Source organism: Elaeis guineensis, chromosome 1, assembly GCF_000442705.2.
Source record: "Elaeis guineensis isolate ETL-2024a chromosome 1, EG11, whole genome shotgun sequence".
Classification (NCBI taxonomy): domain Eukaryota; kingdom Viridiplantae; phylum Streptophyta; class Magnoliopsida; order Arecales; family Arecaceae; genus Elaeis; species Elaeis guineensis.
In genome coordinates, this window is record NC_025993.2 from 150,818,585 (window position 1) to 150,837,802 (window position 19,218).

Sequence of the window (19,218 nt, forward strand, 5' to 3'; positions counted from 1 at the left end):
TCTGTGTATGAGGTGCTCAGCCGACTTATCTCTTCAACATGCGCGACAGCTGTCTATCCCAAATAGATAAAATTTGGCATAACCGTCTACCCTGATCTCGCGGGAGTGATCAAGGGCTGAATTATCTCATCCAGTTTAGCATGTCCAACGGTCCGACAATCTCGGGATCGTGCGATCTCACAGCTAACAATCCAGTTATCCGACATCTTTCTATATAAACAACCAAAGCCTCGATGACTTAGATAAATCCAATCAAATCCCTCTCAGAGAATCCATTGCTGCTCTCTTATTTTCTATTTTTCTGACTTAAGCATCGGAGGATCCTCACCGGAGCCACAACCTATAATTTAAGACTTGTTTTGTAGGTCACTCCAACGCCAGCATCTCTGCACGGGAATCAGATATCCGTCATCCGATCTCGATCGATTTCAGTAGCAACAATATTGATTTTTTCCTAGCTAAGCCAGCTATGATATATGAACAGGATTTATTTTGTGACATATATTTTTGTTGATATATCAAATAAAAGTAAAATTACTCAAAACAAATCCTTCGGTATTCATTTGTAGCTGGGCTCAGCGAAGACCAAGAATTTCTCAGGTCTTCAATAGAATTACTAAGCAATTTGCTTTGATCAACCACAAAACTTGCCTTGCTCATACGAGCCAAATGAGGACGTCAAACGTAAAAGTGAGAACAAGATTTATCAACTAATAGTGGAAGAGTTCTTCTTTTTCTTCTTTTTTGTTGGTGGTGAGAAAATAACTTGTAATTTTGTTTGAAAATTATGATCCAAACTTGACTTGATATGGTTTGCCTTAAATTGCTAGCTTTAATTTGACATTTTATACTATTTTAACTGGAAAAAAAAAAGTGACACATTGAATAATTTGTAAGTTACAAGAAAGGGCTGAGCTCTAAGGAATCAAATAGTATTCTGTAACATCAAAGCTTTAATTAATCATCAAATTACAACATTGTTTATCATATAATAATAGAAAAATAGTAGGATTATTATGGAACATGTGTCTAGTTGATAGGTGCAAATGGCAGAACCTTACGTCTAGTTTATAATGCATCAACAATTTCAAGTCGTATAGTCTTCGAGATGATATAAGATCCGACTATATCCATCTGGAAAAGTTTGACTTCAGCCCAATCCTACCCCCTGAATACATTCAACAAGTGAAGTGATGTCATAGGCATAGTTAAGTCATTTTGTTGCTTGTCGGAACATCATCGTATAGAACTATCAGAATACCTAGTATAAAGGTACCAAAGTTTGGTTATGCTTGCATGGTTTGACACCGATCGAAATTCCAAAAGCCTGTGATTATGCTTTAAGATTGATGTATAGTGTTAGTTCGTTGTCAAAAATGTAAGCTACTAAAATTCAATATTGAAATGACATCTCGATTGAAGGTCATTGGCTCAAATTTCCTCTTAATCAATTATTTATTTAGGATGCATTTGGTTAACCATTAAAAAAATATTTTTTTATTTTTTGATTTTAAAAAAATAAAAATCAAAAAATAATATTTGATGACATCATGAAAAGTAAAAAATTAAAATTAAAATAATTAAAATAATAATTTTATATATAAAATAAAAAATTTTACTTTGTAAAACTTACTTTTCTCTTTTTTTTTTTTTTTTTTTAACTTTCTCACGTTTAAAATGCCAAACAAAACAAGTAAAGAACTATTCTCCCTCGTCGAGCTCTTTACCTCTCCATCCCCTTCTCTCTCCCTTCTCGAAACTTTTTTCCTCGTCGAGCTCTTTCACCTCTCATCTCTAAATTTTACATTTTGCTTTATAGCAACGTAGTTATCAAACATATTTTTAATTTTTTTATTTTACTCAATAATAAAAATATAAAAAAAATAAAAAATATTGTTTAAAAATTAAAATCAAAAAATATAATCAAATGCATCCTTAATTAATTCTGATCGATGTTTACTTGGACTGCAACCCATCCATTAGGGCGCATGCCTTGTAAACTCCAATTCGGCTTGACCAAACCAGATGAGTCATGGCTGCCTAAACCATGAACCCAACTCCCTCACCTATTTGCGAAGGCTTAAAAGAGTCGAAGCCAGCCCTCCATGGGCTCGCTCGAGTCAGCAAATGGCCGGGCTCGTCGGCCTCGGACGGCGCCACCTCTCGTCACGAACGCGGGTCTTGGCGACGACGTTAGAACTCATCGTTGCTGTCTTCCAGCGTTGTTCTTACACCACCACCATCGCCGCTTCTTCTTCTTATTCTTCTGCGCGCGAGGAAGAAGCGGGATGGAGGAAGGAGAAGGGAAGATGGCTCACTCTGCCTCCTTTTGCACCTCCCGTCGACGCCTCTTACGTCAGGAAAGCGATCGCCAGTGGCCAGCGTCCCGCCGGAGAGGAAGAGCCCACCACGGCCTTGAAGTGGGTTCGCCGCTGCTGCCCGCACCTGCCGATGTCTCTGGTCCAGAAACTCTTCCGCTTGAGGCAGGTCGGTTCGAACTGAATGTTTTCTGTGCTGCTTGCATTCTGTTTGTCTAAATGCTCCTATGAGGTTAGAGTTAAATTAGAGAATATTAAGAATGCCGGCGAATAGGAGGTTGACTAGCTTGACAAAATGGGATAAACGTTTCCAATTGCTAATAATAACGTACTCTAGTATGTAGATGGAGTCTCTGAGCATATTTAACTTGTAAATAAGCAAGAGGTCTGCGAATGGTGAATCTTGCGTCCATCGTGCTTGGAACACATGATGAATGAATAAATTATAGCCGAGCCATGAATATTTAAGCTGTAATTGACTTTGAATTGTTAATTCCAAGAATTACGGTCTATCCCATGTCTGCCTAGTTCGTAGTTCATACCATAACTTTGAATCCCATTATTTTCAATGGATTTTAGATATTTAGCTTTGATTAAGGATTAAAGTTTGGTTATAATTTTGAATGGTCCTTAGGATTAACCCAGCAACATTTGCATTGTAATATGATTTTCGCACATCTTATAAAGTTTCAACTAACATTAATGCTAGTTGGTTGCTACCAAAGTTCAATTCTCTGCATGCAGGTATGGTGCCTGCCTCATGTTTTTTAAAATTTTTAATTTGATTTCTGGTTTTAAACATGCCAAAGAAAAGAGATATCTTCCATAAAAGTCATTTTTGCACCCTCTTGCCACTCCCACCTGTGGCCCCACAACACCCCCCCACACCAACCCAAAAAAAAAAAGATAGAAAAGAAAAAACATTTCTTCTTGCTCTTATCATTTGAGTTTCAGCTGGAATATGTTTGAAACAAGGATCAATTTTGGTCTTTCAGCCAAAGAAGACTTATATGATCGATTTTTTTGTATATATGGGCAATTTATTTATCTCTTTTGTCATTTTTTTTGAATTCTGTTAAGCATTTTCTTAAGACTAAACTTTGATTTTGCAAATTTCAAGAAGATTCTTTTAGAAGTATTACAATATTAGCTTTGAAAGAAATGCAAAAATAACTCTTTTGACAAAGATTTGACTACCCTAGAGCTTAAATTTTCCATGTATTAGATTGTTGCCAAACAATAAATGATGCATTACACTCAAAAATCATGTGAAACATCATTTATGACTTTCTAATTTGTTAAAAAAACTTTGTGATTATCAGTTTTTGGGACAGAAACCAATGGAACAAAACATGCGAGGTCCATAGAGTACAAATATAACTTATAATGATTTTTTTGACTTGCTTTAATCTTCTTTGCTGTTGCTGTCCAAAAAAACTTCTCTGTTTTTCTAGTTCGTGACAATGCTTAATAGATCTTGACTTGAATTAATATTATTTTTATTTCTAGCTTGTTTCTTATTTCTAGCATTTATTTATTTTTGCTGAAACTAGAGTTGAAAATACCATAACTGCAGAAACAACTGAACTGAAACTTATTTGGCCTGGCTAAAACCCAAATGAGGTCTGTTGCTACTCGATTCAATCGAGGTCGGAGAGAGGGCGACTGAGCCTCGTGCAGTGATGCTGACGCTGGAGTAACCTACAAAATAAATCCAAACCGAAAGTTTTCACTCCAACGAAGATCCTCCGACGCTCAAGTCAGATTCAGAGAACAAAGAAGCAGCAACGAGTTCTCTGAGAGGGACTACTTACCTGGTCCTCGAGGCTTTAGTTGTTTATATAGAATACTGTTAGATAGCTGGTCAAACAGCTGTATAATCGTGCAATCCCAAGATTGCAGGGCCATTCAACATGCCATAGCAGACGAGATAATCCAACCTTTAATCACTCCCGTGGAGTGAGGAGGCTGTTACTGACAATATATTAAGTGGGGGATTTGAATATCTTCGAGGATCGTGCTTGATCTGTTGGCCTTCTTAAATTGAATGAGTGGTGTCACCTCCTGATACATGAGGGTTCTACCTCTTAATTGCATGAGCTGTCAATCAGAAGCTGAGAGTATGGAAGATTTTAGCCTTCATATGCTCTTCACGTAGAGACATTTACTACTTTTGGACTTCTTTGCATGATGTGGGTTGGTCAAGTATACCTCAGCTCTGTATGCATATGGCTAAGGATAACTCATATCAGAATAAGTATAGCTAAGATAGCTCATCTCAGCATGTGCATGGCTATGGATACCTCTTCTCAGCATATGTATGGCTCAGCCACTCCAGAATCCATATCTTGGATATAAATCCGAGGTATCCCTGATACCATCGTAACACTATCCCCTACTCCTGAGTCTGAGAATTAGACGAAAAAAGTACTACTGAAATGATGCCTCGGGCCTAGGAACGTTCATCCATGCATCCCATTAAGGCATCTGTTCCTCATTTAATGCGGACAGTGGAAGCAGCTTTACTTTGCTCTTCATATGGCGACGTCTTTGCTTTGCTCGTAATGCGAGAGGCAGCATGTGTTCAGCTCATTTTGTGAGCGGCAGTGTGTGCACTTCTCGCAATGCGAGAGGCAGCGTGTGCCCAGCTCATCTTGTGAACAGCAGTATGTACACTTCTCGTCCTCATATCATAGGTTGAGGGTTCTTATCGATTAGCCCTCCGGAGGTCCTTAGGATCTCCCTCCGCTTTCTGTGCGACTCGGGCTCTGATGGGATCTTGTAAGTTAGTTCCGCCTCTAAGTCGTCCAGGTTTGCTCGCATCATCTTATAAGCGGCAGCTTGTGTACTTCTCGTAACGCGAGAGGCAGCGTGTGCATTTCTTATAATGCGAGAGGCAGCGTGTTCTCAGCTCATCTTGTGAGCGGCAGTATGTGCACTTCTTATTCTCATATCATAGGTTGAGGATCGTTATCGGTTAGCCCTCCGGAGGTCTCTTAGGGTCTCCCTTTGGTTCCTGCGCGACTCGGATTCTGATGGGGTCTTGTAAGTTAGCCCCACCTTTAAATCGTCGAGGTTTGCTAGCATCATCTTATGAGAGGTAGTATGTATATTTCTCATAACACGAGAGACAGTATGTGCTCAGCTCATCTTGTGAGTGGCAGCATGTGCACTTCTCATCCTCATATCATAGATTGAGAGTCTTTATCGGTTAGCCCTCCGGAGGTCCCTTAAGGTCTCCCTCCGCTTTTCGCACGACTCAAGCTTTGATGAGGTCTTGTATGTTAGCCCTGCCTCTAAGTCGTCGAGGTATTTTGGCTCGGATGCTGATGTAGGACGAAATCTGTCTACAAAGTTAGCAATTTAGAAAACTTTTTATTAAAAGAGCATCTATTACCTTAGTCTGCCCAGGTTGGTTTAGTCAGGTGAGTCTCCTCAGATTGGTTTTGGAGGGTCGGCCCTCAAGAGCTCAGTCTTTAGGAGTCTAGCTTTGAGGAGTTCACTTTTTAACGGTCGGCCTTTGGAGGGCAATTTTCGGACAGTCCACCTCGGAGGTCCGTAAACATAGCCTCGATCGGACCTGACTTCGATTGGAATAAGCCTCGGCCTTCAAGCTTCAGCCTCGGTTTGTCCTTGATTTGCTCATATTGATCTTTCAATGACCCTTTGAAGCTAGTTTCTGGAAGGTCTTGAAGATCTGCTGTTCAAAAAGAACAATACAGAATAATAGATAGGATCTGAAAGCTTTTTACCATGAGAGTTGTGAGCTCTGTTTGGAAGCTTTTGGGCTTTGTTCGACTCCTGTTATTTGTCTTAATTTGAACTGGAACTTTACCTCAGTTTGGGCTTGTTTTTTTTTGCTTCAGTTTAGCCTGATTTTTACCTTGGATCTGATGCTTTCACTTTGGATTTGAATAATTTACCTCGGATCTGCATACTTGGATTTGCATAATTTATCTCAGATCTGCATGCTTTGACCTTGGATTTGCATAATTTACCTCAGATCTACATGCTTTGACCTCGGATTTGTATGATTTATCTCGGATCTGCATGATTTTATCTCGGATCTACATGATTTATCTCGGATCTGCATGCTTTGACCTCGGATTTGCATGATTTACCTCGAATCTGCATGCTTTGACCTTGGATTTGCATGATTTTAGCCTCGGATTTGCATGATTTACCTCGGATCTGCATGCTTGGACTTTGGATTTGCATGATTTACCTCGGATCTGCATAATTTTAGCTCGGATTTACATGATGTACCTCAGATCTGCATGCTTAGACCTTAAATTTGCAGATTTTACCTCGGATCTGCATGCTTTTAGCTCGGATGGGTTGGATCGGCCTTGATCTGATTGGCCATGTTCCATCGCCTCCATGCACTTTACGTACCTCATTTTTAAATCTTCTTTTTTGGTCTGCTATGTTCTTAACGTTGCTTTCAGTCGATCTTGAGCAGCTCTGTCCCCCCTTGTTTAAGAACATGGGGCAGTTCAGTTGCATCTTTGCTTATGGAAGGAGCTCTGATCCTGCATAAGGACAAGAAACTTAATAATTGTCCCCCGTGCTTAGCAGCAGCGGGACATCAACCTCGTTTTAGACGAGATTAAGCTTGGCATTGACTAACACCCTGTTTAGGAACAGGGCCTTCATCTTCATCTTCATGTAAAAATGAGGTTGAGCTCGGCTTTACCACCCCCGTTTAGGAACAGGGGCCTTCAACCTCATTTAAGAACGAGGTTCGGCTTGAAGCTGACATCCGTGTTCAAGAACAGAGGCCTTCACTTGATGAAGAGTAAAACGACACGGAGTTGACACCCATGCTTAAGAGCAGGATCCTTCACCTGATGAAGAGTAGGTTGGCATGGAGTTAACACTTGTGCTTAAGTGCAGGGGCCTTCACCTCAGCCCGAGTGAGCTCGGACTCGTTCATGGGCGAACTCCCCGGCATCGTGGGTGAGACGAGTGGGGAAAGGTTGGAACCATGGAACCAATGAGCTGTGCGCTAACAGAGGGGAGCCTGGAGGTGCGGCACCGGCGAGCTCGAGACAGACAGGGGAGACACGAGCGAGGGAGCACCTCAGGAGCTCGGATCCGGCGAGCTTGGCACCTTAAGAGCTCGGATCCAACGAGCTCGACGCCTCTAAGCACCTTGAGAGCTCAGATCCGGCAAGCTCAATGCCTTAGAGCACCTCGAGAGCTCGGATCCGGCAAGCTCAGTGCTGTCAAAAGCCGGGCGCATGCGGAGAAGATGAAGGCTCCAACTTGCTCGATGGAGGCGAGGCACGCGTGGGAGAGTCGTGAGGCCACCGGTGCTAGCCTTGGCACGAGCTGAAGAGGCCGTCGCCGACTTGGTCGGGCTTGGCGCTAGAGATGCGCGGGTGCACAGGAGGAATCGGGACCATCAGTCTCGTCGACGACACGCACGACAGCATGGGGGGCTTCATGTCTATCCGCTTAGATGGAGCCGTAGCTTATGGCGGAGCCGGTGTTGCCGAATGCTGGACACGAAGGAGGAGGCGGTGCTAGCCTCGGGCAGTAGGTGCCCAATCCCCCACCTTTCGATGGCTTCCCTAACCCACAGGGGGATAAGACAGCTCCTTATTTTCTTCTCACCCTTTTTTTTGAGGGGTTATATCATACTGTGGAGTGATGGGATGAGCATTATTGCACATCGAGCTCTGTCGGAGAGGCTTCGAGATCTCCTCTTCTTCTTTTTGTTTTTTTTTTCTTTTCCCTTTTTTTGGCTCGAACGTGATCCTTAGCTCGGATGCTCACGGTCCTGTAGCCTTGCCAGCAAGAAAAGAAATAGAATATCGAATGACAATTTGAAAATCTCTTACCATGAGGGTCTTGAGTTGTGGAAACTTAAGAGAGTCTCCTCTTTTGTTGGATTCCAGTCTACTGTAATCTTGGATATTGCAATATCTTTTCTTATTTGGATCCCTCCAAAAATTCAATTTTTGGATTTAAAAATTAAAAAATTTTCGTTGTCTCACTTGTATTTGAGCGTCGTGATCTCCTTCCTTGTTTGAGCCTACTCAAGAGTTTTAAATATATATATATATATATAAATAAAATAATTTGAGGATCGAGGAATTTTCGTATCTCCTTCCTCGTCTTATTGACTTTCCTGCCTTCATTGTAAGTAAGTGGCAGGCACAGCACTCTAGAGATCGGGGTTGACATAGGCACGGGAGCAAGATACCTCCCACCACGCATCGTTGTTCCGCCGCATCATTTGGATCGCAATGGTCAGGTATATACTCGCCAAATCGGAGCATTGAACTGATCCACGCTTATCTCTGTGGCCGACGGAGGCGGCGATACTGGTGGTGATGGCGATGCGGGGGCCTTGCTACCGGTACAGGCTCCCTTGTTTCTGGAAGAGACGTCATTGGAACGCTGTGAAGAAACTTTGTGTGGTGCCATCGCATGCTTGGCTTCCCAAAAAATGGATCTGAGCCCTCCATGTGGAGGGGCCGATTGTTGTGATGCCGGTGCATGGTTTTCTCCAACACCGACGGCAGTTCAAGAGGCGGCAGATCACCCTGATTGTTTGATAGTAGTTTTCTTTGGTGGCATGATGCAAAAGTATATCCTTCCTCTATCTGTTGCTGCTCGATTCGATCGAGAACGGAGAGAGGATGACTAAGCCTCGCACAGGAATGCTGACGCTGGAGTGACCTGCAAAACAAGTCCAAACCGAAAGTTTTTGCTCCGACGAGGATCCTTTGATGCTCAAGTCAGATTCAGAGAATAAAGAAGCAGCAACGAGTTCTCTGAGAGGGATTATTTACCTGATCCTCGAGGTTTTTGTTGTTTATATAGAATGCTGTTAGACAGCTGGTCAAACAGCTGTATAATCGTGCGATTTCGAGATTACAGGGCTATTCAACATGCCATAGCATGCGAGATAATCCAGCTCTTAATCGCTCTCATGGAGTGAGGAGGCCGTTACTGACAATATATTGAGTGAAAAATTTGAATATTCTCGAGGATCGTGCTTGACCTGTTGGCCTTCTTAAATTGGATGAGTGGTATCACCTCCTGGTATATGAGGGCCCCACCTCTTAATTGCATAGGCTGTCAATCAGGAACTGAGAGTATGGGGGATCTTAGCCTTCATATGCTCTCCATGTGGGGATATTTATTGCTTTTGGATTTTTCTGCATGATGTAAGTTGCTCAAGTATACCTTAGTTCTACATGCATACGGCTAAGGATAACTCATATCAGAATAAGTATAGCTAAGATAGCTCATCTCAGCATGTGCATGGCTGTGGATACCTCTTCTCAGCATATGTATGGCTCAGCCACTCCGGAATTTACGTCCTGGATATAAATCCGCGACATCCCTGATACCACCGTAATAAGGTCCAAGTTCTACTCATTTTATGCAGTAAAGACACATATGTGGAAACTAAATTATAGAAAGGCCAGAAGTTGTATCCTACAAGCTTAATTCTCATTTGCTTTAGATTTTCTGAATTTATTCGATGGCTTTTTCACATGTCGATGAGATATTGTCTCTTTTGTGGTATCCTAATTACATAGGCTCTGATCCAGCTAAAGCATGTCTTATGGCAGGTACGAAGGGATTTGACAAAAAATGGTTCTCATATGGATGGTTATTATGGGCAGCAGCAACTTAGAAGGGTAAGATCATGTTTCTGAAAGTACCATGTATTGTTGTGTTTCATAGCAACAATATCTTTTGATATATAAATTGTTGGAAGGTTTCAGCAAAAGATGTGATGATGCCTGGAGATGTGATTCTTTTACCTGTCACTGTGCAAAATGTTGCCACTAAAAAATATGATTACTCTGAGAGTGAGGAGGAAATTAGCTTCATCCGCAGCCTCGAATTGTATAAGGTCTGAAATGCTTAGTCATTTGCTGTTGCTTGTTTACTTGTTTTGATGCAACATGACTCATTATTCTAATGGATTCAGGATTCAGCAATCATTGCTGTCAATAAGCCTCCTGGTATGCCAGTTCAGGTAGGTAGTTCTGCATAATGTTTCTTTGTTCCTTACCTCCATTGTAAGGTGCTTATTTTTTGTAATAACTTTCGAACAGGGGGGTGTTGGCATCAAATACAGTATGGATGCATTAGCTGCTAAATCCTTCAAATATGATTATCCAGAATCACCTCGACTGGTGAGTCTGGACCAAATTAGCTTCAGAACAGTATTTGTTTTTCACTAGAATATAGGTGAAGTGAGTTTATGGATATTAATTACTTTCTACATATTGGATTTTATGGTATTACAGGTACAAATGGAAATCTAAAATCAATTATGTGAAAAATTAAAATTGGTTCCTTTGTTATTCTATTGCTGTTATAGGATGTTTAAATATTTTTAAGACCAGTCATACCTGCACATTACCATTCTCTTTTTCTGCTCATCTGAAGAAGCAATTAGAAATTTTCGTTTTATCAAAAGGTATGCACAGTATTTCAGGCAGCTGCTGGAAACATATGTTAACTTATTAACAGTCTCCTACGTTAATCATTTTCCTGTCATTTCCAAATTTTTGGTTTTTGACTTGTTAAGAAGGCGTTGATGTTAACTCAAGACATCATAGGAAACAAGGGTGACAATCCAGGAAGCACGGATATGGCAAAATGGCTGCCGTACCGGTGTCAGATACGTATCCTTATCGTACCATTCCCCGTATCTGTATAGCAAGATGGCTGCTATATTTTTAAGAATTTATCGTATCTCCGTATCCGTATCATATTGTACCCGTGTCCCGTATCATATCTATGCTTCCTAGATGACAATATGTAAGTACTCCGATAGTCATTCACGCATAAGTAGTCACCTTCAAAATCTGCTTCAATTTCCTATCTAGTTATAGAATAACATTAAGGAGTTCTCCTCGGTCCATAGTCACTCATGAAAAGATAGTATCAAAATTTTGATGATCTATATCTCTCATTTGCTTGACCTTCAGATTCGTAGATTTGTCTCCATCACTTAAACCTAAACAAGCAGTGAAGGCTATCTTATAAACCTACATAGTAATGTAAATGTTACTTAATGAACAATTCTTTACAAAGAGAACTGAATTTCGCCACCAGTCTTGAAGAAGGGAAGGGAAAGCAAACATGTATCATGCATGTGAGCTTGGCAAACCTATTGGCAAATCCACTGAAGTTCAGAATGATGGGGGCATTGGTAGCAACGAAGTATCACAGGGACAACTTAAATGATGCTGCGCTGAAACACAAAATGGTCAAGGTTTAATGTGCTCCAGAAATGAAACAAATGGTTTCATATGTTAACAAAGTCTTGAAAGGATTTAGTTTTAACAAAGTAAGGTTGAAAGTAAAGATAGTCTCACAAATTTCAAGTGTAATTCTAAAAAGGTTTAACATATGATACTTGTACATGGGTAGAAATTATTTGGAAATATTTTGTACTATTGTGGAAATGATTGGTGGCAACTTATCTTGTAGAGGAAGAAAAAATCTGAAGATGATGTTGAGGATGTCAGTGGAGCAAGCCTCAGGGATATCTAGAAATCGTGTCAGCAAATTGGTGCATGTGTACTACAGTTTTTTTAATGTATATTAATTCTGATTAGAGATGCATAAGTGTGTTTGAAATTATTATGATGTATCACCATCACAGAATGAAGTTGTCATTTCGATGTTAGTTAACATTATCTAATTGATTGGGAAATTAAAAAGGTCACTCCAACAACATTGCAATGCAGCACATGGTTATTCAGCTGCGAAGGTTTCGAAAGAAAGAATTACATTAAGAAATCTTTTTAAGGGAAGGAAGAAATGTCAGGAAAACATTATTACAGTTGGGGATAGGCTTTATGTGATCCAATATGTTATCAAGAATGTTCCTGGGAAGTTTAAATAATTTAGAAACTCATATTCTGAACCTCAAGAAGATTGTAAAAAATATTGTAATTTCCTTGAAGGAAGTTGATTAACCTTTTGAAGTTTAGCTTACATACTAGAGTATCTTGTTTTTCTTTTAGACTAAAAAATACCTCAAGCTGACCATTACATTCGCATCACCTTGACCTTCTAAAGCATAATCAACTAGTGTAGTTCTTGATGCATCATTTCAAAAGCATCTGATAGATATGGCGTATTTATTTTGAAAAAACAAAGTTTTATTTCTTATTTCTATATGTTAAGTTATTGTTTCATGGTAGCATATGAGTGCATTTGCAGTTTAGCTATGGCAATGTTTCTGATCAAATATTCTTTTCTATGAACAAATCATTAATTATATCAGGTACACAGGCTTGATAGAGATAGTAGTGGCGTTCTAGTGCTCGGTAGAACTCAAACTAGTGCTCTCGTTCTACATTCCATCTTCCGTGAGAAAACTTCTGGAGCTTTGTCTGATGTAAGTTGAAGTTTCATATGCAATATTACTCATTTATGTGGGAAAGAAAAATTATGGATTCACAATCTTTCTGTTTAGATATACAGTTACAAAACTTTTCCATGCTTAGCTGACATCTCTGTCTCAAGGATATAAAGACAACTTGTAGAGCATTACAAAGGAAGTACTTGGCACTTGTTATTGGAACTCCCAAACGTTGGAAGGGTCTCATATCTGCTCCACTTACAAAGGTTAATTTGTTTTCACTTGAACTTAATTTATTTTCAATTGAAGTATCAGACATATGTGTGTGTGCGGGTGCACACATGCGTGTGTCAATTGAAGTTAATTAATTTTCAATTGAAGTATCAGACATGTGTGTGTGCGCGCACGCGCGCGCATGTACATGTGCATGTGTGTGTGTGTGTTTCATTTTTGTATGTATGTACGCATAATCCATGCATGTATTCACATTATTCATTTTTATCCTTTGGCATGGCAATTTGGGGATTGCATTTCAGTTTAGTCTATGTCTAAGAACGCAAGTACTTTGCCTTTTGATCTAATGCATTTGGAAGCATTAACTAGTCAGGGAAAAACTGTCCACAAATCTTCATGAACTTTAAAATCTACGCTAATATTGCAGATGCATATTATATGATATTGTCCTCAGGGATGTAGAAAAAATGTTGCTCTCTGACAATTAATAAATAATAATCTACCATCTTGTACACCAAAATAAGTAGAGGGTATGGATACGGAAGATGCTGACACAGCTGTTTCTTTGCTTATGGGACTTGCATGGTTGCAAAGGTAAGCTATGAAAGAGAATTAGAGAGACAGAGATTCCTTTATCCTGTAAATACAGGATACTGCAAATCACTTTATGGAAAGTTAGTATTATTTCATATAAGAGTGAGCTTGGAAATTCCCACCTCCACAAGCCTGATTTCACCCTGCTAAATTTTTTCCACTTCCGCTGCACTGGTCAAGCTATCCTTGTAGAGCATAGCCTCCAAATAATTCCTGAAGTAATGCTGTATCAAATGTTCATAACAGGAGCTTCAATTTTAATATAATCAGATGATAATTCCCATTATAGATGTTGTATTGGGATATGTGGTCCTTGTCTTTCTTATATGGCCTTATCAAATATTATAACTGCAAGTTGGATAAACACGTCATTCATATTTTGCCAGTTTTGATGCTGATACAATTGTTTTCATTGTTCAACTCCTTCAGGATGTTTGCAAAGAAAATTAACAGCAATGGGATTTCTTTGACACCTTGCATCTTTTGATGTTATATATATTTATCCAATAACTCATAACTTGCTATGGTCCTGTACCTACAAGGAATGGTTTGTATAAACAAAAATTACTGAAGTACGCCTTTATTGTGTCAGATTGTATTGGAAGATGGCAAATCTGAACGAATAACCATTGTAAAGGACACCAAAACCGCATCATCACACCATGCTTTGACAGAGTACCAAGTGATTAGATCTTCAGCTCATGGTCAGTAAGCAATGTAGATATATCCATATGATAATTATTTATAATCCCCAGTATGGTACACTTGGTATGTTCTTTCTTAAAAAATAAAAATTCTGGTATATAACTTTTACGCCATTTCAACAGGCTAGGGTGCATGCAGTTTGCATTTTCTGATATTTAAGTAAAATTGTGTATTGCATATATTATTGTTGTATAATAATTTATGCCAACTTATATACTAGACAATAGACATGTGGGAGCTGTATCCATTGGTTTTAAGCACATCTATTATATTTAATAAACAGTGGATTCCTTACAGCAGGACATATCCCACTTAATTGCATGGACAATTTCTCACCATTTTTTTTCTTTTCCTCCAACCAATTTATGCCAAATCATTAAAAAAAAAAAAATCCAATCTTGGCCACCTTCCACCACCTTGTAAACCAATTGTAAGGTATATAAATATTTTTATAAACATAATGCACTTAACTGTTATGGATTGAAGGAAAAGAAAATCTCTTATACTTTATTCTCTGCAACCAGTATGTATGCCAAGCCATGAAAGAGATTCCCATCCTGGCTACCTTCCACTTCTTGCACTTCTTGTCGGCCAATTATAAGGTATATGAAAATTTTGTGATGCTTTGTGGCTCATTTCTCATAACATTGTGCACCCTTTCATTGACACAGAGGTCCCATCCAAATGGGTTCCATAAAAAGGAGATCTCTATGTGGGTGAGAGAGGGAGAGGTTAGGTTGTTAATTTGAAGTGGATTGGAATACCCATATCTGACCGAATCTTCGATTTAGAGTGGGTTCCGGAGGTACATTTATTTCTTTCACAGGTTATAAATGTAGGCTTGACAATTTATGACCTAAATCAGTTTGATGAAGGACTAACAAAAGGAATTCAAAATCGAAATATTTTCCTATAAAATTTTAAACCAATCTGATACATGAAATGATTCAGGACATGAGCTTCAGATTCTAGCCAGAGCCAAATTAGGTTGGGGACTGGTCATTCCTAGAATGGAGAAAGGGAAGTCATGACTATTCAATTTTGCTTATGCTTCCCAGTTGACCATGGGAAAAGGAAGAATCAAATGTGCTAAATGTTGCTAGGCAAAAAGCCACTTGGACTCTTCGGGCCACTTTTCATAGGCTCATGAGATCGTCCCATCGAAGTTTATGGCCAGATTTCACAGTAAACTAATTCACAATATTTTGGGCTGAATGCAGTCTTGAACCTCTCCAATGTTGCTTACCTTTGATCTTGCTGTTGTACAGGCTTCACATGGCTGGAGCTTTGCCCACTAACTGGAAGAAAGCATCAGGTATGCAAGCTAAAACTAATAGTATAGGTTATACGTATGGCAGTTATTTAACATATTTTATTCTTCATTGAAGCTTCGAGTCCATCTTGCGGAAGCTCTAGGGACGCCTATAGTTGGGGACTACAAGTATGGCTGGTATGCACACAGGAAATGGGAACCCATGCCTTGGCCAGAGTCCATGAGTGAGGATGAAAAGCTTCCAAAGAATAAACCTCCTTTCGGCCTTGAGTTGGATGGTGGTAGCATTGCCGAGAAGCAGCCTTTCTTGCACCTCCACTGCAAACAGATGATTTTGCCTAATATCTCCGCTGCTTTGTGGCAACTGCAGTCATCGTCAGTGGATCACGATTTCTTAGAACTTGAAAAACTTAACTTGGTTGCTCCATTACCATTGCACATGCGAGTGAGTTGGGACATTTTGAGCTGTCTACCCCGATGAGCTTCTAAGTAGAAGTTCAATTATATTCTGTTAATAATTGTACGGGAGATGATAAGTTGATGCGTCCTAGTATTTATAGTGATCCTAGATCATATAGTAAAGAGCTTCTGTTTTTGCCCTAAATTAATGCGTTTCCAGTTCCATGGAAAGTTTTGCCTGTTGGTTGGACACACTCTTTGTTGCATGATATAGCACATTGAAAAGCAGATAATTTGATGCATTTTACAACGTTCAGTGTCATAATGTATACGTTGTTGTTCTTTGTTCTAGTGTTAAGGAACTAGTTTCCTGCATTCTTTGAAACTATTAACAACACAATGGATTCTCTGTAATTCATTAATGAATCAGTAGGAGTAATATCATAGGTTAAAAATCCAAAAATGAATTAACTGTTTCTCCACTAGGTTAAATTATTGGCATAGATTCTTTACCTGGTCTTAAGATTCAAGAATCTATCAGTTAATATACGCAGTTACTCATAAAAGGTCAAAATTGGATTGAAAATACGCATATTTTCGGATCCAAAGGAGCAACCAGAGTGGAGTGGAAACTCGGATCCATGTCGTGCATTCCAACAGCCCAAGAAGCCTTGAATGCATCCCAAGGTCTTATAATTCTTCATCCATTTTTCAGAAGTGAAGAATTTTCCATGCACGGATTTAATCTGGGTGATAAATCTTGCTTTGAGATGTGCCTTCACTAATAGCCCAGTTTTTTTTTTTTTTTTTTGGTTGGTTTTGTTGGGGCGGGGGGGTGTTTTTGGTGTGTAAGAATAGGAACTTTCTTTACCATGTTCAGGGACAAGACAAGGGTTGCAATTTAGTCGAAATCGCATCTGGACTCTCTTCGTGACCACTCGTTTTCATGCTCATAGCGCTGGTCTTTGTGGCAATCGAGGATTGGTGCGGTACACAAAGGTCACATGACTGATGGGATAGGTTGGTGCGGTGCACCAGACCTATCAATCACTGTGCTACTGTGAGTAGGTCATGGAGTACTACTGTTCAATTATTCACCCTGTACGATTACAAATAAGCTGGAATGAAGCGTGTTGAAACACACCACGCTGCATTAAAGCTTACCAAAACCATGGTAGACTGCACTAGGTTTTAACTGGAGCCTGTGAAGCAATGATAAGTAGCTTTTGTTTCTCTCTTTTTTTTTTTTGATACATGCCTGGTAAATTAGCTTACAAATAGGTAATTGTCATATTAAAATGCAAATAACCAGTGTTTATATTGTAAAGCTAAAAAAATAGAGACCAAAATGTGTGAACCTTGAGCGCGTGTCCCTACCAAGTCCAAAAATTTGGCTTTCTTCCTTTTTTTTTTTTTTTTTTTACTTTGCCCTTTTGTCCTCCCCCTCGAGATCCACGTAGTTTCCCAGCCAAGACAAGGCTCCTTTACCCAACGATTGACATTTTGCACCTAATCCAAGGTCGGACGGTGAAATGGTCCAGACGGATTGCGTTGGATCTGATGTGACTCATTTGAACGTGGCTTCCCCTTGAGCTACTGATGGACAGCATGATCCAACCCGTTTGTCCAACTTTGATATCAACGGACGTAAAGCTAGAGGATTCTTTTCTCCTGATTGTCCTAATCCCTATCAGTGGACCGGTACGTTTAAAAAACGACTAAGCGTTTGTCGCATTTTGAAGCTTCATATTCTCCATTACCTTTCTTTCCTTTGATTGCTGAGGACCTAGGAATTCACATAGAAGCTGGCAAAGTTCTAGTCCAACTGGATATGGTGGGACACCCAATTTTAGGAGATAGGGAAGCAGGACCTGAAAGCCCGTCTCTCGTGACTGGACGTTTGGGTACCATTCAAGTGGCGGATTTCTTACCACTAAAATAAATACCTAGTGTTTTGTCGTGAATGATGCACCTCATATAGCAATCAAATTGTTAACCACATAATCAATTTAATGGCACTCGATTTTTTCCAATTTTAAATGTACAAATAGATGTGGAAGCTGAAGATCCACCGGTATGGGCGCAGGTTTTTCTACGTGTTTGCCAAGGCCGGCATCAACTGCTGTCCTTGAAGACGAACGTAGCTATTGTTATATTATTATATAGATATCCAACGCAAGTTAACGCCCAAGCACGCTGCCATTCCCTTGGAGTTTGGATGAGCATGAAAGTGATGTTTTTCCTTTTTTTTTTCTTTTTTTTTTTTTTTTTTCAATCTACAGGGACTCCTGAGGGAGGTTAGGTGATTTGACGCACATTGGTCATCAATCACCGGATAGCCACAATCTTACTCTAATCCGATTTCGCCTTTGGGCTTTCCCGAAGGACTATCCACTGGGGAACGCTAACGCAAGAAAAACACTGCCGATTAGAAGAAATTATTGGGTGGATAAGATCAACAGGTGCGATGGTGGACCGGTCTAATCACAAACTAACGTATGAAAATATGGATAAGAAAAAGGTGGAGGAAAAATAAAGTATTACAGACGTCTTTGTGTGCGTTGATTTGTGCGTGGACTGGTTCACCACTAAGTTGGTGGATTTGATCTACTTAATAATACAAAGAGACTAAGGTGTGGCAAAATTTTTATAAAAAAGAATATATAAATAAGATAATAGTTGGATGGACCAGCAAAAAATGATTTTCTAGACCATGCTTCATTCAAAGATATTTTATGATGAAAGGGAGCTAACTATCTATCTTCATTCTATTTTTTATTTATTTATTTATTTATCATTTATTCTTGTCATGATAAAATTATAGAGTGCACATGTTATCCTTTCCTCTCTCTCTTTCTTTCTTCTTCTTTTGACTCAAATGAATCGTCTTAAACCACTTAACTGGAATAAAAATACTTCTAGATTGGACATAGATTTTTTTTATCAAGAAAATTTGCATAGCATACAAGTTATGTGTTGTTAATTAGTAATACTAGTTAAATGACCATAAACCTGGTCAATCATCACATCTAGATATTTTCATGTTCGTTCGGAGCAAAATGAAAAATTTTATCATGTAAAATAATGCAACATTTAAATTAATATTTTAATCTATGCACAAATGGTTGAGATTATCGTCGTATCCGCATACATGAGATATTATTCGCTTCAATCTCTGATACTAACGGCACACATACTCCTTCTTAACTCATAAAAGACATAGGATTAAAAATATCATCTCCCTGCAACAAAAATTAATTTACATAAAATTTAAAATATTAAAAAATATTTAAATAAGTAAAAAAATGTCTAAAACGTATCGCCAATATGATTACGAATAATGT

The 19,218-nt window shown here is 39.3% G+C and overlaps 1 protein-coding gene across 2 annotated transcripts; it reads left to right on the forward strand.

The window, feature by feature from the left end:
- The first annotated feature begins 2,098 nt into the window (after nt 1–2,098).
- Nucleotides 2,099–16,184, forward strand: LOC105061004 (RNA pseudouridine synthase 4, mitochondrial). Of its 2 annotated transcripts, none has more exons than XM_010944914.3 (10): nt 2,099–2,487; nt 9,911–9,979; nt 10,060–10,197; nt 10,276–10,323; nt 10,403–10,483; nt 12,592–12,705; nt 12,843–12,935; nt 14,090–14,201; nt 15,471–15,517; nt 15,591–16,184. In XM_010944914.3, exons 1-10 carry the CDS (start codon nt 2,128–2,130, stop codon nt 15,954–15,956), a joined length of 1,428 nt encoding a protein of 475 aa, XP_010943216.1. In that variant the 5' UTR covers nt 2,099–2,127; the 3' UTR covers nt 15,957–16,184. The 2 variants fall into 2 exon arrangements, with proteins under 2 accessions (XP_010943216.1, XP_010943215.1); XM_010944913.3 differs by having other exon boundaries at nt 2,100–2,487; nt 12,834–12,935.
- Nucleotides 16,185–19,218: the final 3,034 nt, after the last annotated feature.